At 45.3% G+C, this 26330-nt stretch overlaps 1 protein-coding gene across 4 annotated transcripts in view; it reads right to left on the bottom strand.

Annotated features, from left to right (window-relative positions):
- NUCB2 (nucleobindin 2) overlaps window positions 1-26330 on the bottom strand; it is a 129692-nt gene that overhangs the window by 52854 nt on the left and 50508 nt on the right. For all 4 annotated transcript variants that reach the window (XM_068259967.1, XM_068259970.1, XM_068259968.1 and 1 more), the window contains exons 3-6: window positions 25932-26039; window positions 15773-15899; window positions 11166-11269; window positions 3749-3934 (exon numbers count right to left, since the gene is read on the bottom strand). In XM_068259967.1, the coding sequence (XP_068116068.1) occupies window positions 3749-3934; window positions 11166-11269; window positions 15773-15899; window positions 25932-26039 (525 nt within the window). The remainder of the gene's footprint in view (window positions 1-3748; window positions 3935-11165; window positions 11270-15772; window positions 15900-25931; window positions 26040-26330) is intronic.

Below are 26330 nucleotides of genomic sequence, written 5' to 3'. Positions count from 1 at the left end.
GCGACCTGCAGGGGGAATAGTAATTAATGCTGCCGGGACTTGTGCAGGAGCAGGGTAAGCTATTTATCGGCTTTACCCTGCGCCCAAATCTACTGGCAGCTGTATAATAGGTACACGTGAGAAGAGGTAAGAAAAGTATAGACTTAAGGCTTGTACACACGTCATACTGAAGCCAACGACGAGCGATCTGCCGGGCGGATTGATCAGAAACAGCCTTATCAGTCCGCCGACAGACTGTACACACGCTGTACTGTCTGCTGAAAACCCGCCCAGCGGGAGGTGTCGGCGGACCCGTCGTTGGCTTCAGTATGACGTGTGTACTAGCCTTAAGTGAGCAACGCTAGCAGACTTTTTGAGGGCAATTCTAATATTGAAATGTCAGTTTATATAGTAGTAAAGAAACCTTAAGGCAGGGAACACACTTGACTGTTTTCGTGCGCGTTTTCTGCACAGAAAAACTGAGAACTCATTTTAATCAATGTGCTAGTGCACACTTACTGTGGTGTTCGCACGCAGAAAAAAAACCTGACATTCTGCATCCTGATTCTGCACATTTTGTCAGTTTTGTGTATCAATTACATCAGCTGCTGTGAAAAAACGCGCGCGTTTTCCTGCATGGAAACACACTTGGTGTGCAGAAAAAGTATGCAGAAAAACGCGCGCAGAAAACTTAAAGTCAAGTGTGTTCCCTGCCTCCAGGGGTTCTCTGGGAAGGGGTGTGTTGAAAATAAAAACAGACACTTACCTGTAGCAGTAATGTTCCACGCCGCCGGCCCTGGTCTAGCGCGGCATCCCATCCAATTATAGCTGCGTGGCGTTCCTGCATGCATCATCGAAGCTTACTGCTCAGGCGTAGTACAAGAAAACTCAGTACTGCGCCTGCGCAGTAAGCTTCTGGTGACGCGAGCGGGAGTGCGCATTATTTGTCTTGTTAGACGAATAATTGCCCGGTGACGAGGAACGGCAGATCAGAGGAGGACGGTGCGGGACATTACAGCTACAGGGGGCTGATAGAAGCCCCAGGTAAGTGTCAGATTTTATTTTCAAACCCCCCTGGAGAACCCCTTTAAGGGCCCATTCACACTGGGGTGCCTTGCAGGCATTTGCCAGGGCTTTGCCGAGCGATTTATCCCTATGGGCTCATTCACACTGCAGAGTTTGTGATTTGCGGAACTAGCAAACGCTCTGCATGCAGCATTTTTGGAGCAATGGCAAATGCGAATTACAAAGCACAATGCTGTACCCTCGCGATGCAAAATCACATTCGCCATCGCATTTTGCAATCGCAAGTGTGAATGGGTCCTAATAATGTCTGTTTACTTTGAAATAGACAGAGGGTGAACTTTATTCCTCCGTATTAAAATCTTTTTTTTCATAATGACAAAGAAATCTTATAATTACACAAATATATCTACAGTGGGTTGCAAAAGTATTCGGCCCCCTTGAAGTTTTCCACATTTTCTCATATTACATATTACAAACATGCATCAATTTTATTGGAATTTCACATGAAAGACCAATACAAAGTGGTGTACACGTGAGAAGTGGATCGAAAATCATACATGATTCCAAACATTTTTTACAAATAAATAACTGCAAAGTGGGGTGTGCGTAATTATTCAGCCCCCTGAGTCAATACTTTGTAGAACCACCTTTTGCTGCAATTACAGCTGCCAGTCTTTTAGGGTATGTCTCTACCAGCTTTGCACATCTAGAGACTGAAATCCTTGCCCATTCTTCTTTGCAAAACAGCTCCAGCTAAGTCAGATTAGATGGACAGAATTTGTGAACAGCAGTTTTCAGATCTTGCCACAGATTCTCGATTGGATTTAGATCTGGACTTTGACTGGGCCATTCTAACACATAGATAGGTTTTGTTTTAAACCATTCCATTGTTGCCCTGGCTTTATGTTTAGGGTCATTGTCCTGCTGGAAAGTGAACCTCCGCCCCAGTCTCAAGTCTTTTGCAGTCTCCAAGAGGTTTTCTTCCAAGTTTTCCCTGTATTTGGCTCCATCCATCTTCCCATCAACTCTGACCAGCTTCCCTGTCCCTGCTGAAGAGATGCAACCTCCGAGCATGATGCTGCCACCACCATATTTGATAGTGGGGATGGTGTGTTCAGAGTGATGTGCAGTGTTAGTTTTCTGCCACACATAGCGTTTTGCATTTTGGCCAAAAAGTTCCATTTTGGTCTCATCTGACCAGAGCACCTTCTTCCACATGGTTGCTGTGTCCCCTACATAGCTTGTGGCAAACTGCAAACGGGACTTCTTATGCTTTCTGTTAACAATGCCTTTCTTCTTGCCACTCTTCCATAAAGGCCAACTTTGTACAGTGCATGACTAATAGTTGTCCTATGGACAGAGTCTCCCACCTGAGCTGTAGATCTCTGCAGCTCATCCAGAGTCACCATGGGCCTCAACTGCATTTCTGATCAGCGCTCTCCTTGTTCGGCCTCTGCGTTTAGGTGGATGGCCTTGTCTTGGTAGGTTTACAGTTGGCCATACTGCTTCCATTTCTGAATGATCGCTTGAACAGTGCTCCGTGGGATGTTCAAGGCTTTGGAAATCTTTTTGTAGCCTAAGACTGCTTTAAATTTCTCAATAACTTGATCCCGGACCTGTCTTGTGTGTTCTTTGGACTTCACGGTGTTGTTGCTCCCAATATTCTCTTAGACAACCTCTGAGGCCCTCACAGAGCAGCTGTATTTGTACTGACATTAGATTACACACAGGTGCACTCTATTTAGTCATTAGCACTCATCAGGCAATGTCTATAGGCAACTGACTGCACTCAGATCAAAGGGGGCCGAATAATTATGCACACACCACTTTGCAGTTATTGATTTGTAAAAAATGTTTGGAATCATGTATGATTTTCGTTCCACTTCTCATGTGTACACCACTTTGTGTTTGTCTTTCATGTGGAATTCCAATAAAATTGATTCATGTTTGTGGCAGTAATATGACAAAATGTGGAAAACTTCAAGGGGGCCGAATACTTTTGCAACCCACTGTATATCTATATCTAGGCAAAAGATCTAATTCAGAGATGCCAAGGACGATCTTCAGCAAATTCACTCTACCTACTCTACTTCTGCCCAAATAGTTCTCTAGCGATTGCAAGACCAGAGCATGGGTATGAATGTAACCTCTGAAGCATATCTGGTGTGGGTTCAGTTTTTAAGCCTCACAGGAGTGTGTAGTACATCCTGGGCCGAGTTTTTCAATGGGTATATTTAATTGCATTATAAAGTAGGGTAGGGCAGCGCTCACATTGCATCGTTCATAGACCATTTCCATGTTTTGGCTGCGAAAGTTGGACCCTAAGAAAAGCAGATAGAAGAAAGATCGACTCCTTCGAGTTGTGGTGCTGGCGATGGTTGCTTCGCATTCCAGTGACAGCAAGGATGACGAACAAAGAAGTATTGGAAAGTATAAGACCAGACACGTCACTGGAAGGCAAGATAACCAGACTCAGACTCACATATTTAGGCCACGTGATGCATTCAAATTCCTAAGAGAAAGACCTAATGCTAGGACTGATCAGTGGCAAAAGACGACAAGGCCACCAGAGAACACGTTGGCTTGACACCATCAAAGCTGACACAGGATTGAGCTTAAGGCAACTGGCAGAAGTGGTACAAAATCGGACAGCATGGAGAGAGCTAACCCATAGAATCGCCAGTCGGATACGACTGAATGGATAACATCATAAACCACACAGGCCCAAGGGGGACCTACTCACAGGATGGTTGATTTTCGGATGGTCTTTGTGCTTCTTCCTCATTTCCTCATATTTGGCCTCTTCCTGTTTCCTCTGCTCCTCATTCAGTGTCTTCAGGTATTCTCGCCTCTCATGCTCCTTCAGCATTTCATAGCGCTTAAACTCATCGTGACGCTCCTTATCAAAGTTCTCCAAGTCTTTTGTTGCCTGCAGATAAAGCAATATAATACACTGATGTGCAACTTACTGGTATGTTTCATATTATGCTAGCACTGTGCATATTAATAGACTTGTCCCCCTCTACAGTTATAACTAGCAGTTCTGTCAGCCTCCATAGACATCATGCAAAAGTCTTTTAGCCTTCATAGAGGTCTTGTAGCAATTCTGTTACCCTCCACAGAGGCATATACAGGGTGGGCCATTTATATGGAGACACCATAATAAAATGGGAATGGTTGGTGATATTAACTTCCTGTTCGTGGCACATTAGGAAAACGTTTCAAGATGGGTGGTGACCATGGTGGCTATTTTGAAGTCGGACATTTTGAATCCAACTTTTGTTTTTTCCATAGGAAGAGGGTCCTGTGACACATCAAACTTATTGGGAATTTCACAAGAAAAACAATGGTGTGCTTGGTTTTAACGTAACTTTATTCTTTCATGAGTTATTTACAAGTTTCTCTTTGTTTACAGCCATTGACATGTCGCCGAGGTTAACACATGAGGAGCGGATAGAAATTGTGTAGATGTCTGGTGAACGCAGTAACCGGGTCATTGCAGCAGATTTCAATGCAAGACACCCTACGAGACCACTCATCTCCCATGCTACAGTTAGCAAACTGCTTGCTAAGTTTCGTAAAACTGGTTCAGTATTGTATTTGCCAAAATGTGGACGTATTAAATCTGTCACTTATGAAGAAACATCAGTGGCTGTCCTAGCTTCATTCAGCAAGAGCCCACAGCGTAGCGCTCGCCGCATGTTACTGGAGAGTGGCATTAGTCGAACATCCCTTCAGGATATTAGCTACTTACAAATGGCACCCTTCCAAACTCAAGCTACTGCAGCATCTCAACGAGGATGACCCAGATTGACACACTGAATTTGCAGAATGGGCATAACAAAAATTGGAACAGGACCATCAGTTTACGCAGAAGATTTTGTTCAGTGATGAGGCAAACTTTTATGTGAATGGTGAAGTTAACAAACAAAACCACCACTATTGGTCTGACACTAACCCACATTGGATAGATCCCTCCAAGACTGTTGGAACAAAAAAAATGATGGTATGGTGTGGTATATGGGGTACAAAGATAGTGGGGCCATTCTTCATCAATGGAACCCTCAAGGCCACTGGATATGCGAAATTGCTACATGATGATGTGTTTCCATCTTTATGCACTGAAGCTGGCACGTTCCATGAGTTTTTCCAGCAAGATGGTGCACCACCACATTATGGGTGTCAGGTCCGAGCATTCCTAGATGAACAGTTTCCTGGAAAGTGAATTGGTCATCGTGGGCCAGTTGAATGGCCCCCAAGGTCTCCCGATCTGACCCCCTTAGACTTTTATCTTTGGGGTCATCTGAAGGCAATTGTCTATGCTGTGAAGATAGGAGATGCGCATCACCTGAAACTACGGATACTGCAAGCATGTGCTAGCATTTCTCCTGCGGTGTTGCTATCAGTGTGTGAAGAGTGGGAGAAGAGGGTTGCATTGACAATCCAACCCAATGGGCAGCACATTGAACACATTTTATAAGTGGTCATAAATTTGTTAATAACTCATGAAAGAATAATGTTACGTTAAAACCAAGCACACCATTGTTTTTCTTCTGAAATTCCCAATAAGTATGATGTGTCACATGACCCTCTTTTGAGGATTAAAAGGACTTGTGGAAGTGTTTGATTCCAGTAGTAAAAGCGCAATGATTTGTTTGTTTTTGGATCTCCCCGCTACATATGCCTAAGACCTGGAAAGCACAGGAGCGGTTTCAGACGTGCTTCAGAATTACTGTGGATTCCAAAAGCGTTAGGCTAATTAAAGTTGATCAAGTTTATTCCACAGGAGCGATTGCAATTTCCACAAATTGCAATCGCGGGTCCTGCAGCATTTTTGGAGCTACAGTACAAAGTACAGGATTGCTGCAAAATCGCTTTGCAATTGCTGAACCAAAATGTTTTTGCATCGATTTCACTACCGCAGCCCCGTTTCTAGGGGGGGGCAAGGCAGAGGTCCACCCTGGGTGCAGTGAGGGAGGGGGAGACGAAGCAAGCTACTTCGGTGCCCGGCACTCAGCGCCGATGCTGAGCGCCATTCATAGCACTAGTGCTATGCTGCGTGCCCCTTGCAAGAGTAATTTGGTGATCGCCAGACCCCAAAATGAACCTCCCTCCTAGCTGCTAAAACACGACTAGGGATTTGAGTGCACGAATCCCTAGCACGACTAGGGATTTGAGTGGCAGCAGGGTGAGCCATCATTTGTATTCCCCTGCGCCCAGCTCACCAACGGCACCATAATACACGGTAGCGTAGTGATGGAGGGGGGAAGCCGTGGGCACACTGGGACTAAGCCACTGGAAGGGGGCCCTGACTCCTCTCTCCCTCTTCTCAGGCCCTACCCTCCCCTCCATTAGAGAATAGCACCACCATAAAGCCTCCTAGGAAAAAAATGCCTCCCTCCGGGCTCCAAGTGAGGATCACAAGCCACCAGGTTCCTCTATCTGCAGCGCCGCTCACTACTTCCTGATTAGCGGAAGTAGTAAGCGGCGCTGGAGACAAAGCAGCCCGGGGCAAGGAGAGGGAGGAAGGAGTTGGGCCCCCTTGACGGCTGAGTACCAGTGTGCCCGTGGCTCTCCCCTCCATCACCTATACCTGGTTAACCTATATATGGGGCGAAACGGGCGTCACCGCATCCACTCAGTGCCCTGGCTCCCTCACCTCCACCGATCATCACCTTTTAAGACCACCAGAATGAGGTATTTATGGTTGTGGTAACCTATGGATGTCTGTCTTGACTTGCAATAAACAGTATTGGACGGAAGGTACCTGGATTCCATCTTTCTTCTTCTAGTGACATTACAATATATACCGGTATATATATATATATATATATATATATATATATATATATATATATATATATATATATATATATGTATGTATATATATATCTGTGCTTTCTTCATACTGTATCCGTGGAGCACACGTCCCAGCAAAAAGACAAGAGGTGACCATTGATGAGACGGTGAGGATATTTTACTTTCATATTTCACACACGCAAAAAAGATGCTCATTACATAGGGAGTGCCACTCGTTTGACCCCTTTTTCTCCTTGTATATACATAACCTATACAGGGGCACCTATACCTGGCTACCTACAGCCCTAATCCACAGAACCGCTGTAGCGGTTTGAACTCAAATATACAATGTAGTGTTGAAACTGTTCGCTAGCCTGAAGACATGTATATTATGTAGGCCTTGCATGCATCATGTCCAGGCTCAGGAAAGCCTTTTAAGGGTGTTTGAGGCTAGTGGGAAATAATATCAACCCATTGCCCTTGCTCTCATACAAACACCTGACATCAGGAGATGATTGCATTCACAGTTTTTCAGACAGTGCTGACTGTGTAAACAGAGGATGAGACATGGCAGAACACTATAACCTGTGACTTCTGCTTTAGCCCACACTAGGATGTTATACAGCTGTGGCAGAGTACACATAAGAACAGTGAGGTTTAGCTTTTCTACAATCTAACCACTTTACAGCTGTGACACACAAAGTGGGCAGGGTTCATGGGCACAGGAGGTGGAGAATAATACCACTCTTCCTAGGTAATTGGTAGAAAACTATCTACATGTTCTCAGCATCTGGAAAGAAACATCGGGAATGGTCACAAAAGAGCACTAAATGTAATGTGCAAAACAGCGTACATGAAGTTTACGTAGAAAGTTACACAATTTCTTTAACTCCCTTTACACACACTTTCATGGTCTGTCACACAAGCATCAATACTCTGCTCTCTGCTTCTTGCTAGTACTGATTATATTTGGGAACCCTCTCCTTTTTAATAGAAAGGGGGTGGAAAAAACTATCCTGTCAGAGACTCACCTGGAGGTTCCAGCGATGCGGCCGGCTCTGCAGGGAACCGTCCGAGTCCTTCTACTTCAGGGTTCACGCTGCCTTTGATGTGTCGTCCCAGTGGGCCGCGCACGTGCGCACACTCTGGATGTGATACAGGGCGGACACTTGTGACCATGGGTCCATCCTACACCCTCAGGCGCCAGCGAACCTTAAGTCAACTGACACCCAGGTAGCCTCCTTCCTGTGTTGTCCGATTGGAGGATGGTTGTGTGGCCGGCCAGTGATTGGTGTGCATGATGTATTTAAGTCCATCTCTGCTCTCTACCAGTTGCCCATGATAGTGTTATCTTTGCTAGTTGCTGGGTGCTCACCGGTCTGTGCTCTGACCTGACTTTTGTGATTGATTGATTGCCTGGATTTTGACCATTTGCCTGAACCTGACCATTCTTGTTTGCCACCTGGATTGACCCTTTGCTTGGATTCGACTTTCATGTTTGCCGCATGGACTGACCTTTTGCCTCTATTTGACTAAGAGATTGGATTGCTCTTTAAACGTGCATTATCTCCTGTGTATGACCCTTGGCTCGTACTGACATTCCTTGCCTGTATTCTGTCTTGTAGGTACTGTTGGTATCTCTGCCTCCCCTCCCATCAGTCTTTATACCTTGCGCATTAAGGCCTGTGTGTGTGTAACCAAAGTCAGGTAGATGCTTCTCTGTCTCCTGTTCAAGCGGGGATGAGCCACACAAGGTGAAGATTGTGGTGTTGGATTGGGGCATTAAAGGAATACTATCGATGTATGCATTTATTTTTAAATGCTGTATGTTGTAGCACACATTAGGGCAAGTACTAGGAGCAATTTGATTCCTCACACAGCTGTTCCTCTCAGCTGTAAAATCCTCTGTCAGTTTTGGCGTCAGTGTTGGATACAAATGTATCTAATACTGAGCTCCCAGAGGGCTAGACCATGGCCTCGATTCATAAACAGCAGTGCGATAAAAAAAATCTTGTCGGGAAAATACCGCACTCGGTATTTTCCCGGTCTGTGTGCTAATTCATAAAGATTTCCCCAGCTACCCTTGGAGGTCGGTAAATTACCGCAGCCCATTGAGCGGTAGAGTAGAGCAGTGTCCCGATTCCCTCTTTGCCCTGCAGAAATGAATCACACAGACGGCTCTCTCTGGCTCTCCCACTGATGACTCAGACAGATGAGTCACACAGTCTTTCCCTGTCTGCTGAAATGATTCACACAGACGGCTTCTGGCTCTCTCCACAGATGAATCGAACAGACTTTCGGCTCTCTGCACTTTGCATTAATCAGAGCTGTCAGAGCAGTCGGTAACTTGTTAAGACCTCACCAGAGGTGTCGGTAACTACCGCCAGGCATACCGCTTGTTGAAGGCTTTATGAATTGACATTTGCTGACAATTTACTGACATGTGTTGTCGGTAATTGCAGCCAAGTCGGTAATTTATCTCCCTGGTCGGTAATGTCAGCTTTTCATGCGGTAACAGCCTTTATGAATTGACATTTTGCTAAGTGGTCGGTAAAGTCTGCTGTTTTCAGCATTACCGCATGAGGTAATGCTTTATGAATCGAGGCCTATGTCTCTGCAAAGGGGAGATGCTATCAACTCCTCACTTTATAGTTTAATTATCACCTTGCTGAAAGAATCTTGTTGATATGGTGGTAAGGGGTTAAAGATTCTAGCAATGTGTGTTTATTATCTTTGCTTCTCTTTACTGATAAAGATACTAATAATGCTAATTGTAGACAGTGGTCTGCCCCTCTCAGCAGCTTGTAAAGTGGATGCAGCCTGGAGTGAATCGCCTCAAGCAGGCAGCCAGTCTGAGTGTAAACACAGACTATTGTTACAGCTAGTTATATGCCAGCAATATTCTAGCTCATTTAGTTACCTGTTACCACCTCAGATCAGCCTATTTCTCCTCATGTCTCCTGCATGCTGTGAGTGACACAGTGAAATATATTTGTGAGCTGTGTGACAGAGTAACCAAGCAGCTCAGGGTGACCCAAACTACTATGAGCTGTGTGAGAAATGAATTTTTAAGCAGGGATAGTGAGAGAGAGACCTGGGTGAATAAATAAAGTGCCCCTAGCACTAGTGGTAATGTGTACACTAATATAGAGTATTAAAAAAAAAGTCGTTTCAATCGATAGTACTCCTTTAAGACTGATGCGAAGGCAGAGAGTCCAGCAGGCCTCACACCTTCACAGGGCAAGCCACTTCAATAATACACTTGATAGTTTAGCAAGGATAATCTGTATCTCAAGATACCACAACAGTGTTCTGCAGTATAAAAAAGGGCTAAAATCTTTTTTTTTACGAGACTTTCAAAAAATGTTCCTTCTTGATAGGGATAAAACAATCGAATCGGTTACCATTCATGAAGATCACAGTTGTAATTAACGTACATCGCCAATCACATCCTCATGAGGCCAGTCTAAAATTCTAGCTTGGAGTAGATGAAAAAATTGTTTTCTAAGCAATGACACTAGTTCGTTTCCAGTGTATGCCCTTCGTTAGGCCTTAGTATTAAAAAGATATTTATCTCTCCTTAGGCCAAAGGCCAAAATTAACCTCCAAAGGAGGCTTAAAGAGGAACTCTAGAGAAAAGATTGTAATAAAAAAAGTGCTTCATTTTTACAACAATTGTTTATAAATAATTTAGTCAGTGTTTGCGAATTGTAAAAGCTTTCCTCTTCCTGATTTACATTCTGACATTTATCACATGGTGACTTTTTTTACTGCTGGCAGGTAATGTCACTGGAAGGAGATGCTGCTTGCATTTTTGGCAGTTGGAAACAGCTATTTCCCACAATGCAATGAGGTTCACAGACAGGAAACTGTCGGGACCGTGGTCCTGACATCACACTGTGGGAGGGGTTTCGCCACAATATTAGCCATACAGACCCCACTGATGATCCGTTTGAGAAAAGGAAAAGATTTCTCATGGGAAAGGGGGTATCAGCTACTGACTTGGATGAAGTTCAATTCTTGGTTACGGTTTCTCTTTCACTTGCAAACAGAAAAAAATGATGGCACATCTTAACCAAGCAGATGTAATCCAACACCATCTAACAGGCACAACAGGAATCTATGATGCATCTAGCGTAGAGAGCATGATTGTCGATGTAATCACAACTGTGATCTTCATATTGACCGATTGGATTGTTTTATCCCTTTCAAAAGCTTTTTTTTGTATTTTGTGCAAATAAAGATTTGGACTCTTTTCTATACTGCAGAATATTGTCGTGGTATGTTGATGTGCAGATTATCCTTGCTAATCTGTCATCACTGATTCTTGTTGTCACGCAATGACACAGGGGTACACTCACCGCTTTGATCAACATGTCCAAGTCTTGTGGCTCAAACCTATCTGGGTTCATGCGGTTCAGGTGGTTAAACTGCTTCAACAGCAGCCGCCGATCAATGCCAGTACCTGTGGGGGAAGGGAAAGGAAAGCAGGGTAAAGAACATGCCTTACAGATTATAGTAATGATCTCCCCCTTTCCTGCTGATCTCACTGACAATTATCTTTATGCTAGATGGAACTAAAGAAGTATACAACATGAGGGGCACTGTGAGCTCCACCTAGAATAGCATTCCTCAGTCATTGTGGGAGTGAGATATATCTTAAGAGTCAATTGGGACTCTGCTTACTAAACTGAGAAGGTTGCAGGGGCCAGGTTAACTCCCAGCCAGTTGCCCAGCTAACATACTGATCCATGGGCTTCGGGGATTTGAGACCTGCACATGGACAGGCATGCAGCCAATGAAGAAAGACATGAGGCAGAACACCTGATCTACATACTGGTACTGGTGCAGTGACTCCTGAGCTAATGAGGCAGTTAAGCACTACAACCAGGAAAGTGGCATTAATGTTAATCTCTTAAAAAAAAATTAAAAAAAAATACATACTTACCTCGGGAGGGGGAAGCCTCTGGATCCTAGTGAGGCTTCCCCCTCCGGGATCCAGCGCTGGCAGCCCCCGAACAGCGGCGGTGGAAATATATACCTTCTCGATCCAGTGCAAGCGCAGTAGCGGCTTTCCGGTGGGCTCTGGCAAAAATAGCTGAGCCTGATCGGGGCCGCTCTACTGCGTGGGTGCGAGTGTCCTACATGGTAGAGTCGGGCTCGGCTATCTCCACCAGAGCCCATCGGAAAGCCGCTACTGCGCCTGCACTGGAGCCGGGAAGGTAAATATTACAGGAGCTACTGCATTTTGGGGGCTGCCAGTGCTGGAACCATCATTAGGATACAGAGTCTTCCCCTTCCTGAGTCAAGCACCCCCCATGGGCTGTTTTTTTTTTCCTTAAGGTTCATACACACCTGCCAACTATCTGTCCAACTATCTGCCAAACTTGTCTGTTAAGCGCCATTCACATGCTCAACAGCAGTCTCTTATGCAGCACAACTGTCAAACAGCTTTTGTTGTGAAACAAGTTGAAACATCTAAAAAAAAAGTCTTTTGCTATTGTTCAAAAAGCTGATATGACTGATGAGAAGTCAATCCAACTGTTGGATTGACTTATCAGTTTTATCAGCTGTTTGAACAAAAGCAAAAGACTTTATTTTTTGTCACAAGTTAGCAGAAATAGATTTTTATTGTTTTTTTTATTTCACAAAGTGTCATTTTCCACTAACTTGTGACAAAAAATAAAATCTTCCATGAACTTACCATACTCCTAACGGAATACCTTGGGGTGTCTTCTTTCTAAAATGGGGTCATTTGTGGGGTTCCTATACTGCCCTGGCATTTTAGGGGCCCTAAACCGTGAGGAGTAGTCTAGAAACCAAATGCCTCAAAATGACCTGTGAAATCCTAAAGGTACTCATTGGACGTGGGGCCCCCTAGGCTGCAAAAAAGTGTCACATGTGGTATCGCCATACTTAGGAGAAGTAGTATAAAGTGTTTTGGGGTGTATTTTTACACATACCCATGCTGGGTGGGAGAAATATCTCGGTTAATAACAATTTTTTTCCTTTTTTTACACACACAATTGTCTATTTACTCTATTTCTCCCACTCCCCTTGTCACAAGTTAGCGGAAATTGATTTTTTTTTTTTTTTCACAAAGTGTCATTTTCCACTAACTTGTGACAAAAAAAATAAATCTTCTATGAACTCATCACACACCTAACGGAATACCTTGGGGTGTCTTCTTTCTAAAATGGGGTCACTTGTGGGGTTCCTATACTGCCCTGGCACTTTAGGGGCCCAAAACCGTGAGGAGTAGTCTGGAAATTAAATACCTCAAAATGACTGTTCAGGGGGTATAAGCATCTGCAAATTTTGTTGACAGGTGGTCTATGAGGGGCCGAATTTTGTGGAACCGGTCATAAACAGGGTGGCCTCTTAGATGACAGGTTGTATTGGCACTGAAGTGCAGGAAGCGCAGGATGTTCTCAAATTGTGACCTGGACATGGCAGCAGAGAACATGGGCATGTGATGTATTGGGTGCGTAGACCAATAAGACCGCAATACATTCTTTTTGACTAAACCCATGTTAAGGAGAAGGCCCCCAAAAAATTTTACGTTCGGAAACTTGGAGTGGTTTCCACCGAAAAGGCTGGGCATGGTAGCTTCTTGGATTGGCGGTTGCGTATTGTGTGGCATTACAGTTGGTCTCAGCCACAATTAAGTCATAGAGACCAGCAGTAATCGGGGGGAAAAAATTCTGTCAATGTGGTGGGGCGGGTGAGGGTTTGGCCGGGTGATCAGAAGCCCGCAGGGGGCAGATTAGGGCCTGACCTGATGGATAGGAGTGCTAGGAAGTGACAGGTGGCGATTGATGGGAGTCTCAGGGGGTGATTAGAGGGAAGAATAGATGTAATAAATACACTGGGGAGGTGGTCGGAAGGGGGTCTGAGGGTTTAGCAGAGTGATCAGGAGCCCACACGGGGCAAATTAGGGCCTGATCTGATGGGAAGGTGTGCTAGGGGGTGACAGGAGGTGATTGATGGGTGTCTCAGGGTGTGATTAGAGGGGGGAATAGATGCAATCAATGCACTGGGTAGGTGATTAGGGGGGTCTTAGGGCGATCTGAGGGCGTGGGCGGGTAATTGGGTGCCCGCAAGGGGCAGATGAGGGTCTGATCTGATGGGTAGCAGTGACAGGGGGTGATTGATGGGTGATCAATGGGTGATCAGTGGGTGATTAGAGGGGAGAACAGATGTAAATGCACTGGGGAGGTGATCAGGGGGGGGGTCTGAGGGAGATCTGAGGGTGTGGGCGGGTGATCAGGTGCCCGCAAGGGGCAGATTAGGGTCTGATCTGATGGGTAGCAGTGACAGGTGGTGACAGGGGGTGATTGATGGGTGATCAGTGGGTGATTAGAGGGGAGAACAGATGTAAATAATGCACTGGGGAGGTGATCAGGGGGGGTCTGCGGGCGATCTGAGGGTGTGGGCGGGTGATCAGGTGCCCGCAAGGGGCAGGTTAGGGTCTGATCTGATGGGTGGCAGTGACAGGTGGTGATTGACAGGTGATCAGTGGGTGATTACAGGGGAGAATTTATGTATACAGTACATGGGGGAGGGGTGTGGGGAGGATCTGAGGGGATGATCAGAAGCCCCCAGGGGGCAGTTTAGGACCTAATCTAAAATATAGCGTTGACAGATAGTGACAGGGGGTGATTAATGGGTGATTGGGTGCAAACAGTGGTCTGGGGGGGGGGGCGTCTGAGGGGTGCTGTGGGCGATCAGGGGACAGGATAAGTGTGCTTGTGTGCTTACTAGGGGGGCTGCCTCCTGCCCTGGTGGTCCCTCGATCACTGGGACCCCCAGGGCAGGAGGCAGTCTGTATAATTCGCTTTGTATACATTACAAAGCGTATTATACGCTTACTATGCGGCAGATCGGGGGTTAACAACCCGCCGGCACGGCTAATTGGCCGGCGGGTTGAAGGCACGGGTGGGCGGAGCCTAATGCCGGCGGATGCGCGCGGATCACTGCGCGCGATCCCCGGCATTTCAGTGCCCCAGGTGCCGCCGCCAATTGGCGTTACGCGGTCCTGGGGGTGCCACTTTGCCGACGCCAATTGACAGTGGGCGGCAAGTGGTTAAACCTTTAGGCCCTGTTCAGACTATGTGCGTTCCTAGCCGTTTTTCCAGAACGCGTACAGCTAGACTTTGCCGTTAGAAACGGCTACTAATGTTTTCTAATGGCCTCGTTCACATCCGCATTGCTGCACACAGTTCTGTGCGTCACGCACAGAAACTGACACAATGAAAGTTTATGGACGCGTATCAAAAACGCGTACTATTGCGTTTTAGCGTACGTTTCCCTCTGCGTTTCCTATTGTTTCCTGTGTGACGCACTTCCTTTCAACATGCAAAAACTCAATAGAAAACGCAAGGAAAACGCATATAAACGCATGCATTTTTCAACTTGCGTTTTCTATGCGTTCTGCAAACGCAGACAGTATGAACAGGGCCTTAGCAAAATAATAATAATACCTACAATACAGATAAGCAGGGGCGTAACTAGACTTAATAGGGCTCCTCCCCCTGGCAAAATGATAGCATGGGGCCACCGTTTGTCCCCAAACCCTACGTGATCAGGAGCTGGCGAATGGGAGCAGAGAGGAAAGCAGTCTCTGGAAGCAGGAAAAAATTACACCCGCTCCTGCACGTGGTTTTTGTGAGAAAATGGGGAGGTTTCTTTGCCAATTGGCTGCACTTTCAGTTGGGGAGAGGGAGGAGGAGGGGCCCCCAAGGCCTCTGGGCTCCCCCTGCGATGGCAGAGGTCGCAGGGGTGATTGCTATGCCCATGCAGATAAAAGCATACGCGTGAGCTATATTATTATACAGACCATGTGTGATCACAGTATGATAAACACTGGGCTCCAGCCAGTGCAGTGAATTATGGTTTATCCACACAGAGTGGAGGATTCTGGGCTCTCAATCTGTTCATCTTATAATGAACTCCAAGCACCACTTACTGTCTGATGAGCTGAGCTTTGCCTTGATCAACATCCGTAGCCGCGCCACTTCCTGCCTCTTCAGCTCGTCCAGCTTCGTCCGGATATGGTGACCAACCAGATCCAACTCCTTGCTGAGCTTCCCACTCTGCAAAGAGCCCAGGACAGGCAATGGTTAAAGTTATAGGCAGCAGCACAGGGGAGCTGTGTTCACATGTCTGCAGGACCCCACCTGCATGTCCTCCCTGTGTGGTTATAGTTTCCTCTGGGGTGGTTCAGCTCCCCTGTCCTGAGGCCAAGCATACACTGGTAGCATAACTATCTGCTGTGCAACATTTCCACTACTGACTAAGTTACAGATTAAAGAGGAACTTCAGCCTAAACAAACATACTTTCATTAAGTTACATTACTTATGTTATTTAAAATAGATAGGTAATATAATCTCTTACCCACCCTGTTTTAAAAGAACAGGCAAATATTTGATTTCATGATGGCAGCCATCTTTTTGGTTGTAATGAGGTGACAGGGAGTATGATACACAGTTCCAACTGTCCTGTGTCCTGATCACCCCTCCCAGTTGCTAAGCAACATGAACAACAACATAGCAAATCCCATCATGCTCTGCACAGCATCAGGAAAAAAAGCCCGGGCTTTTTTTCCTTGATGGGTGGAGCTTAGATAAAAATACAGCAAAAAATGATGCTTTGGTAAGAAAAAGAAAGTTCTGATGCTGTGAAACTGTTAAAGAAATACCAAGCATTTTCAGTTTTGCTGAGTAGATTTTTAGTCCGGAGGTTCACTTTAATGTGGATCACTTTGTTCTGTGCACAGCGGTGTTATACGTTACAGCTCTTTGACTACAGCTATCATGAGTAAAAGCTACACACAGAATTTAAAGAGCGACTGAATGTACAGGCAACAACCCAACCACTAGGGATGCTGCAGCCAACTGCCTATATATAAATCAGCCCCCTTGACTAGTCTGGTACACACATTCAGTTTTGATTAGTCAATGACCAGACAATTTTAGCACCTCCATGTAATATGAGGGTCAACAGTTTTTGTATACATTGAACAGATTGTGCAGGTAAATCAAGTTGCAGACATCAACCCAACGAACGTTGATTCCGGTGATACCTTTAGTGACTAACTGTACATGGTTTATTGCAAGCTTTCGAAACGTTAAGTTTCTTCTTCAGGCATTATACAGAACTGGATCAGACCCGTACAATAAGAAGTTTTAAATCACATACAGACTTATGTATGATAATGTAGGTTCAATCTGACATGATGTCACACAGTTGTAAAACTTCTCATTGTACGGGTTCTGAACCAGTTCTGTATAATGCCTGAAGAAGAAACCTAACGTTTCGAAAGCTTGCAATAAACCATGTACAGTTAGTCATTAAAGGCATCATCGGAATCAACGTTCGTTGGTTTGATGCCTGCATGCTCCTCGACTAACACCGGACCACACTTTACTTGCCAATCAAAGTTGGATCTGTGTAAGCTTAAGGGTGTGGATAAACATCCAATTTTTACTGGCCAATCAATGGCCAATTTTTCCACCTCCCAATAGTATGAGAGCCACAGATTTTAAATACTATGAACAGATTGTGTAGGTAAGCTGCAATAAAATTGGCCAATCAAAATTGGATGTGTGTATGCACCCAAAGTCTATGTCTGTTTTGAAGAATATAACAAGGACTGGTCAGAAGGATCCAGACTGTTCTCCCGCTGTTTTATTGAGCAGTGCCAGGCCAATGCAAAGGAAATGCATCAAAACCTTTATCTATTTCCCAACATGACATTTAGGGCTCTTTCACACAGGGACGTTGCGTTCCAGGGGACGTTAAGGTCACATAACGTTCCCCTAATGCAACGCATGGTGGTGTTAAGTGGTGTTAAGGTTGGACGCTACATAGAGACGCGTTATGAGTCTCTTGGTGGGCCGTTTTCGTTCGCTACTGATAGAACGAAAACGGCGCATGCGTCAAAATCTGTGGAGACCACGTGATCGGAACACTCCGCATCACGTGGTCCCGCCAGCCAATCGTCGCACAAAGCGGCAGCTCCAGGAAGAAAACACGTTACGTCAGCACAGTGCAGTGAATATTAATTAGCCATGTGGCTAGGGACAATAGCGGACTCTCCCCTCCTCCTCTCCTGCACTGAAAAAAAACAAAAAAACCAACATTACTGAGCATGTGCAAACAGTCTAACGCGGCTAAAACCGCGTAGAACGCACAGCATGCTGCACCGTCTTTGAACGTCCAGCGTTACACTGTAACACAACGTGGGCACTGTGAACAGCCCATTGATTTTTCCAGGGCTGTGGAGTCGGTCCAAAAATCCACCAACTCCGACTCCGACTCCTCAGTTTAGGATTCCACCGACTCCGACTCCTCTAATTTGCATATTACAATTTTGTTGATTAAAAGTATGTAACATGAAATTCGACTCTTAACTGCCAACGCTTAGGAATTTTACAAGACAACTGAAGTGAGAAGGATATGTAGACTACTATATTTATTCCCTTTAGACTAAAACTAGTCCTTGGTAAGAGTACTTGTAAAAGGTACAACCGGAACAAAGAACATCTATCAAGTGTGGGTGCATGTAAGAATAATGTGCAGGTACTCTGCAGGGGAATGAGGAGATTGTAAACAGACAACACCTCTGTGTTCAATGTGCACAGCATTCTCAGTGGATTCCCTGCAGCTCTGTGGGGAGTGCATATGTAGAGTACAGTACTACTGTGTAACAAAGTAAACCTGAGACAGATGAAATTAAAGTTTTATACATACCTGGGGCTTCCTCCAGCCGCCTTCAGGATAATCAGTCCCTCGTTGTCCTCCTCCACCACCTGGATCTTCTGCTATGAGTCCAGGTACTTGAGTCAGTCAAGCGTAGTGCGCATGAACACACTCCGCCGTGAGCGTACTACACCTGTGCAGCACTATTGCGCAGGTGCAGAATGTTCCTGGCTGTGGGAGCGGCATGCGGCCGGACAGCGCTGACTGGCTGAATTACCAGGACTCATAGCAGAAGATCCGGGTTGTGGAGGACAGTGAGGGACTGATTAGCCTGAAGGGGGCTGGAGGAAGCCCCAGGTATGTATAAAACTTTACTTTTCATCCGTCTCAGTTACCCTTTAATTTGTAGTCACCAAACCAAATTTTAATAACATATCAAATTATTTTATTTCATCAGCAAAGGGAGTGCATACATTTGCATAAATCAGCATCAATGCAGAATTATTTCCATCTCGTTGACCATCTCTATTAGTCACATAGCTACACATCAGGCTTTATTCTTACAGCATAGATGTTATTTAGTATATATAAGAGATTCCTGTGTACACATCATATATACAGTCACAATCAGATATGTATATCTGACCTTAAAAATAAGGGGACTGCTTTATTGAAGCAGCACAAGTAACTAATTTTGATTGGTTTATTTCATTTTTGTGGACTAAGCACAGCTATTACTGTATATATACTGTATATATACATTATTTTTAATGACTATTATCTGAGAAATAGAACATTTTATCATATTTTCTATTTTAATTACAGTTACAAATTCATTAGGAGTCGGAGTTGGAGTCGGTGCATTTTTTCCCGACTCCGACTCCAGGCACCCAAAATTGCCCGACTCCACGACTCCGACTCCACGACTCCGACTCCACAGCCCTGGATTTTTCATTACTGTGAGTTGGGCTGCGTTACAGGCTGCTCTAACGTGCGCCTGTCCCACTCTGAAAGCTGCCTTAAACAGCTAGCAGGCACACTGCACAATAGTATTTACAGCTTACATTCTCCCCTTACCTCTGGTGCCCAGCCATTGTAATCTGGCATGGGCAGAGCTCTCTCCCTTACTGTATCTTGTCATCATATACACCCCCTTACCTCTTGAGTCATCCCATTAGACCTTGATATTGATGTAAATACCTTACTGTGCAATATTAGTCGAAAAATAATATATAATCTGCAGGCTTAGATGGGGGCCCCAAAGCTCACAGACATAAATAAAATGTCAGTTGCCCTGAAAGTGGCGTCTGCGTTATGGGTAGAGGATGGCAAGTCAAATCACCAACTTTATCAGTGAAATCTCCCTGCCAAAATTTCTAGCCAAGACCCAAGATGCCATAAAATGTCAGGCATTCTTGACAAGCCTGAGAGGTCCACTCCACTTCCTTTTATTCTTTCGCGGTGGCATAGTGGTTAGCTCTCTCGCCTTGCAGCGCTGGGTCCCTGGTTCGAATCCCAGCCAGGGCACTATCTGCAAAGAGTTTGTATGTTCTCTATGTGTCTGCGTGGGTTTCCTCCGGGCACCCCGGTTTCCTCCCACATTCCAAAAACATACAGATAAGTTCATTGGCTCCCCCTAAATTGGCCCTAGACTACAGTACTTACACTACATAATATAGACATATAGCAATGGTAGGGATTAGATTGTGAGCTCCTTTGAGCGACAGTTAGTGACAAGATAGATATATATAGATATAGATATATATATATATATATATATATATATAGATAGAGAGATATATATATATATATATATATATATATATATATATATATATATAGATTATATATATATATATAGATTATATATATATATATATATATATATATATATATATATATAGAGAGAGAGAGAGAGAGAGAGAGATTATATATATATATATATATATATATAGATAGAGATATATATATATATATATATATATATATATATAGATAGATAGATAGATAGATAGATAGATAGATAGAGAGAGAGAGAGAGAGAGAGAGAGAGAGAGAGAGAGAGAGAGAGAGAGAGAGAGAGAGAGAGAGAGAGAGATAGATATACACACACACACACTGTACAGCGCTGCGTAATATGTCGGCGCTATATAAATGCTAAATATTAATAATAATAATAATAATAATAATAATGAAAAAAAAATCCAATGTTATAGGGGAAGACAAAGGAGCATAGAGCAATCATGAGCAGAGTCCCTGAAAGACAGAGAAATACAGAAGGTGAAGGGTAAACCGTGGAAGGCAGAGGCGAGAGAGGCTCTAGCCTTAGGGCGCAGTGTAGGAGGAGGGCGCACAACTCACTCCTCTATCATTCCCCTATTGTGTTTGAAGCAGAGAGAAATAAGAAATGAGGATACATGGTAGTGACTGCAAGCCAGATAACTAGAGATTAAGGTGTTGGGGGCCCTGGGGTGCCTCTTAGGCTAATAGCAATCAGTGTGTGACGGCTGGGGTGGGAGGGATGGAGGGGCGCACTTTGGTGTCTCAGCCTTGAGTGCTGGAGGACCTTGTCCTGGCTCTGAACCATGGTAATGAGAGCAGCAGGAGTAAAAAGCTTGAGAATCAGGAGTGTAGATATCCTACAACTGCTGTCTAGAGATATATGAAACCTAGGTGTTTTCTCTCTCCACTGAATTCTGACTTTTTTTGATACTAAGTAATACCCAGACCGCTCATGGTGACCCAGAACTACTAGGAAAGTACAAAGGTCTAAATGAGACCAAAATCCCTATATTAAAAGACAATGCTAAATGTAACCTTTAAAGAGGCAAAATTACATTAAACATTGCCTTTTCATAGAAGGCCTTTTGGTCACTTTTAGCCCTGATACACTTTCCTAGTGGAGCTGTCTGAATACCCTATAGGCCTATACTATAGTACTGGACCGGAGTCATATCAGTCCATGACATACACTGATGAGGACCAGAAAGTCCGAAACAGGCTGTCTGCGTGTTGGATTGGTGTGGCTCTGTACAATTTTTACGCTACAGGATCACTATACACCAGCAGTTCAGGATGTGCAGCCTTGTTTTAAGGGGCATAAAGGGATGCTTTGCATATACTGGAGTAATGAATCGTGGGAACCCACCACAGCTGTGGAGTGGGAGTAATTTTGGGTGCCTGGAGTCAGAAAAAAATGCACCGACTCCTAATGAATTTAAACTGTAATTAAAATAGAAAATATGATAAAATGTTCTATTTCTCAGATAATAGTCATCATAAATAATTTATACATACAGTAATAGCTGTGCTTAGTCCACAAAAATGAAATAAACCAATCACAATTAGTTACTTGTGCTGCTTCAATAAAGCAGTCCCCGTACTTTTAAAGTCAGATATGCACATCTGATTGTGACTGTATATATGATGTGTACACAGGAGTCTCTTATATATGTTACGGCCAAAACCAGAAATCGGCCAATTCTAGAATTGGCCGGCCGTTTCTAGAACTGGCCAATTTGACGTCGGCCAAAGTCCAAAATGCTGGGAATTTCTGACATTGGCCGGCCAGTTCTAGAAATGGCCAAAGTCAGTCGGCCAAAGTCCAAAACGCAGAAATCCCAGAACATCCCGGGTCCTGTCAATAGCACTCGGAACTTCCTCTCTGCTCTGAAAGATACAGCATAATGTTTTTAAAGAAAAGCATTTCTTTGTTTCACCTGATACAAATCCTGCAATAAATCTGCAGTGTAGCTACTTCCTGCTTTCACAGAAGCAGGCATAGTGTTAACATCCTGTGCTTTCGAATTAGCTTATCTGACATGGCAGTCAGGTGACACAGGGAAGTGATCAAATTACAACTTTGATTAGTCACAGATGAGGACAGACTAAACTCGCTAAATACAAACAGGCTGAGGAGGAAGCCGGCAGGAAGAAGATGGAGAGAAGGAATGAAAGTGCTATTTCGTCGGCAAACAGCAGCAGGAAAGGCATCCCTGGGTCCTAACTCCTGAGAAACAAGACGGAAGGCAGCGGAGAGCAGTGAGAAGGCGGAAGGCAGCGGGGAGCAGTGAGAAGGCGGAAGGCAGCGGGGAGCAGTGAGAAGGCGGAAGGCAGCGGGGAGCAGTGAGAAGGCGGAAGGCAGCGGGGAGCAGTGAGAAGGCGGAAGGCAGCGGGGAGCAGTGAGAAGGCGGAAGGCAGCGGGGAGCAGTGAGAAGGCGGAAGGCAGCGGGGAGCAGTGAGAAGGCGGAAGGCAGAATTGGACGAGCGGGGAATTGAAGAGCGGGGAATTGAAAAGCAGGGGACAGCGGCACAACTTGCAGTGAACGGAGAGCTGGACGGGCAGAAGGCGCAACATGCAGGCAGACGAACGGGGAACTGGACGGGCAGAAGCGCAACATGCAGGGAGCTGCAGACGAACGGGGAACTGGACGGGCAGAAGCGAAACATGCAGGCAGCCGCAGACGAACGGGGAACTGGACGGGCAGAAGCGCAACATGCAGGCAGCTGCAGACGAACGGGGAACTGGACGGGCAGAAGCGAAACATGCAGGCAGCCGCAGACGAACGGGGAACTGGACGGGCAGGCTAGATACGAACAGGGAATTTAAAAGCGGGGGACAGCGGCACTACTTGCAGTGAACGGAGAGCTGGACGGGCAGAAGGCGCAACATGCAGGCAGCCGCAGACGAACGGGGAACTGGACGGGCAGAAGCGCAACATGCAGGCAGACGAACGGGGAACTGGACGGGCAGGCTGGATACGAACAGGGAATTGAAAAGCGGGGGACAGCGGCACTACTTGCAGTGCACGGAGAGTGGGACAGCACTTCCTAAGAGGTGAGCTTCTGGACTTGGCCGGCCACATTTAGTCAGAACGCATTCTGGCCGGCCAAAGTCCGAAATTCTGCAGCATTTCTTATATTGGCCGCATCAGGCGGCCACTTCGCGTTGTGACCGGCCAGAACCCGAAGTGGCCAGACTTCGGGTTCTGGCCGTAACATATATACGAAATAACATCTATGCTGTAAGTATAAAGCCTTTGGTTTGGTGACTACGAATTAAATGGTACCTGAAAGGATGAAAAGAAAAGTTTTATACATACCTGGGGCTTCTTCCAGCCCCCTTCAGGCTAATCAGTCCCTCGTTGTCCACTTCCACCACCTGGAACTTCTGCTATGAGTCCTGGTAATTCAGCCAGTCAGCGCAGTCCGGCCGAATGCCATTTCCACAGCCAGGAGCATTCTGTGCAACAGTGCTGTGCAGGTGTAGTGCGCTCCCGGCGGCGGAGTGTGTGCATGCGCACTATGCCTGACTGGCTCAAGTACCTGGACTCATAGCAGAAGATCCAGGTGGCGGAGGAGGACAGCGAGGGACCGATTAGCCTGAAGGGGGCTGGAGGAAGCCCCAGGTATGTATAAAACTTTAATTTCATCTGTCTCAGGTTTACTTTGTTATACAGTAGTACTATACTCTACATATGCACTCCTCACAGAGCTGCAGGGAATCCACCGAGAATGTTGTGCACATTGAACACAGAGGTGTTGTCTATCACCCATAAACCTGGTTCAGATTGTGCATGAAGAATGTGTAATAGAGGAAGAATCTCCTCATTCCCCTGCAGAGTACCTGCACCTCATTCATACATGTACCCACAGTTACATTGCCTAGGGCCTGATCCATGTTCAGATGTGTAATAGAGGAAGAATCTCCTCATTCCCCTGCAGAGTACCTGCACATCATTCTTACATGTACCCACAGTTAAATTGCCTAGGGCCTGATAGATGTTCTTTGTTCCGGTCTGTACCTTCTACAAGTACTCTTACTAAGGAGTAGTTTTAGCCTATGACTATAGGGAATTAATATGGCAGTCGCCATATCCTTCTCATTTCAGTTGTCTTTTAAAATTCCTAAGCATTGGCAGTTAAGAGACGAATTTCATGTTACATACTTTCAATCAACAAGATTGTAATATGCAAATTAGAGGAGTCGGAGTCGAGGAGTCGGAGTCAGTGGAATCCTAAACTGAGGAGTCGGAGTTGGTGGATTTTTGTACCGACTCCACAGCCCTGGAAACCACAGTGGATAACTTACAGTTGAATTATCGCAAATACCCTCTGTTTTAACCTCTTGAGGACCATGGTGTTAAACCCCCCTAGTGACCAGGCTATTTTCTACTTAATTGGCCACTGCAGCTTTAAGGCCAAGCTGCAGGGCCACACAACACAGCACACAAGTGATCCCCCCCCTTTTCCCCCCACCAACAGAGCTCTCTGTTGATGGGGTCTGATCGCCCCCTCTGTGTTTATTTTTTTTTTAAATAAATAAATTTTTTTTATATTTATTACTATTTTATTCTTATTTTTCTTTACAACCCCTCCCTCCCCCCCAGTCACGGCGATCGGCTGTCATAGGCTTCTGCCTATGAGAGCCGATCGCTCTCTTGTCCCCCAGGGGGACAGCCGTGTGATCGCAGCGCTGTACATGTAAATACACGGCGGTTTCGCCGTGTAACAGTCTTCTGAGCGGTGATCGTCGCTCGGAGACTGAAAGGCGGAGCTCTGTGCGTGATCTCCTGCAAACTGCTGCCCCAGGACTTTACGGCAGTCCTGGGGCTGCCGCCGCGGCCACGCCCATTGGCGTGACGCAGTCTGCAAGCAGTTAAAAAGGCAAAGGTACAATTACATTTATTACTTGATGGGAGACAAAAATACAACATGAATACGACTCTTTAGGGCAGAAGCATAAAACACAGAGCAAAAGTGGAACAACTGTCACTAGCAATCAGGTAGGTTGCAGCTATTAAATGAAACCATTCTGATATCTGCTCTGCCTAGCTGCTGACATTCTATCCCTTGATAAATCAGTCCCATAGAACAATCCGCTAACGCAGGGGAACCTATGGCTCGGGAGCCAGATGTGGCTCTTTGATGGCTACTTCTGGCTCACAGACAAATCAGTGGGGTTGATTCACTAAGGTACACTGCTCAAGCAGCGCAGCTTAGTGTGGCAGCACAAGTAACATTTGCAAAGTAGTGCACGCTACTGCTGTAGCGTGCACTACTAACTTACTCGTGCTACCTCCAAACGAACAGCTGCTCCATTTGTCCCACTCTGGACCCTGTTAGGTAAGGTCAGTCCAGTAGAACAAGATCCCCGCACTTTAAATTGCCCAATAGGCTGCCTGTCACTTCAGGATCTCGTCCTACAAGGTAAATCAATCCCCAAGTCAGCTAGCCAATTAGCTGTTAGCCGGTATTTCTGGCTCTCGGGGAAATTCCTGATGTTGCTGAAACCCAAGAGAAGCTGAAGATGCGTCTGACACGTCCACTTGCATTTATGGCTCTCTCAGCCAAAAAAAGGTTCCTGACCCCTTCCCTAACAGTACAGAAATGGATGGTTTGCTTTGGAGATTCCTTGGTGTACCTTAATGTCCTCGATGTCAGCAGACTGGATCTTCTCCCGGAAATGTTGGTCTTCTTCCAGAACTTCCACCACTTCCCGCAGGTAACGATCATAATACAGCCCTGTATCCTGTAAAAATAGCAGCAACAAATCACAACCACCCCACTTTGTACACCCCCAAAACATTCTATCTTTAAAGAAATCCGGGACAGAATTTACCAAGAAGAGTTAACCCCATATGCTGTATTTGACTGCAATGACCACTATCACATAACTACTCACTTACTAAACTTTTTATAACCCAGATTATGTTCCAGTTATGCAATGATACATTTTTGTCACCTTGATTGATCCTTAATAAGTTGTTAGGGCAACAATTATGGGAACAAGCGCTGTAAAGACATACTACTTGACTACAGC

This window comes from Hyperolius riggenbachi, chromosome 11 (genome assembly GCF_040937935.1).
Source record: "Hyperolius riggenbachi isolate aHypRig1 chromosome 11, aHypRig1.pri, whole genome shotgun sequence".
Lineage (NCBI taxonomy): Eukaryota > Metazoa > Chordata > Amphibia > Anura > Hyperoliidae > Hyperolius > Hyperolius riggenbachi.
This window is presented reverse-complemented; position numbering and strand designations above follow the sequence as displayed.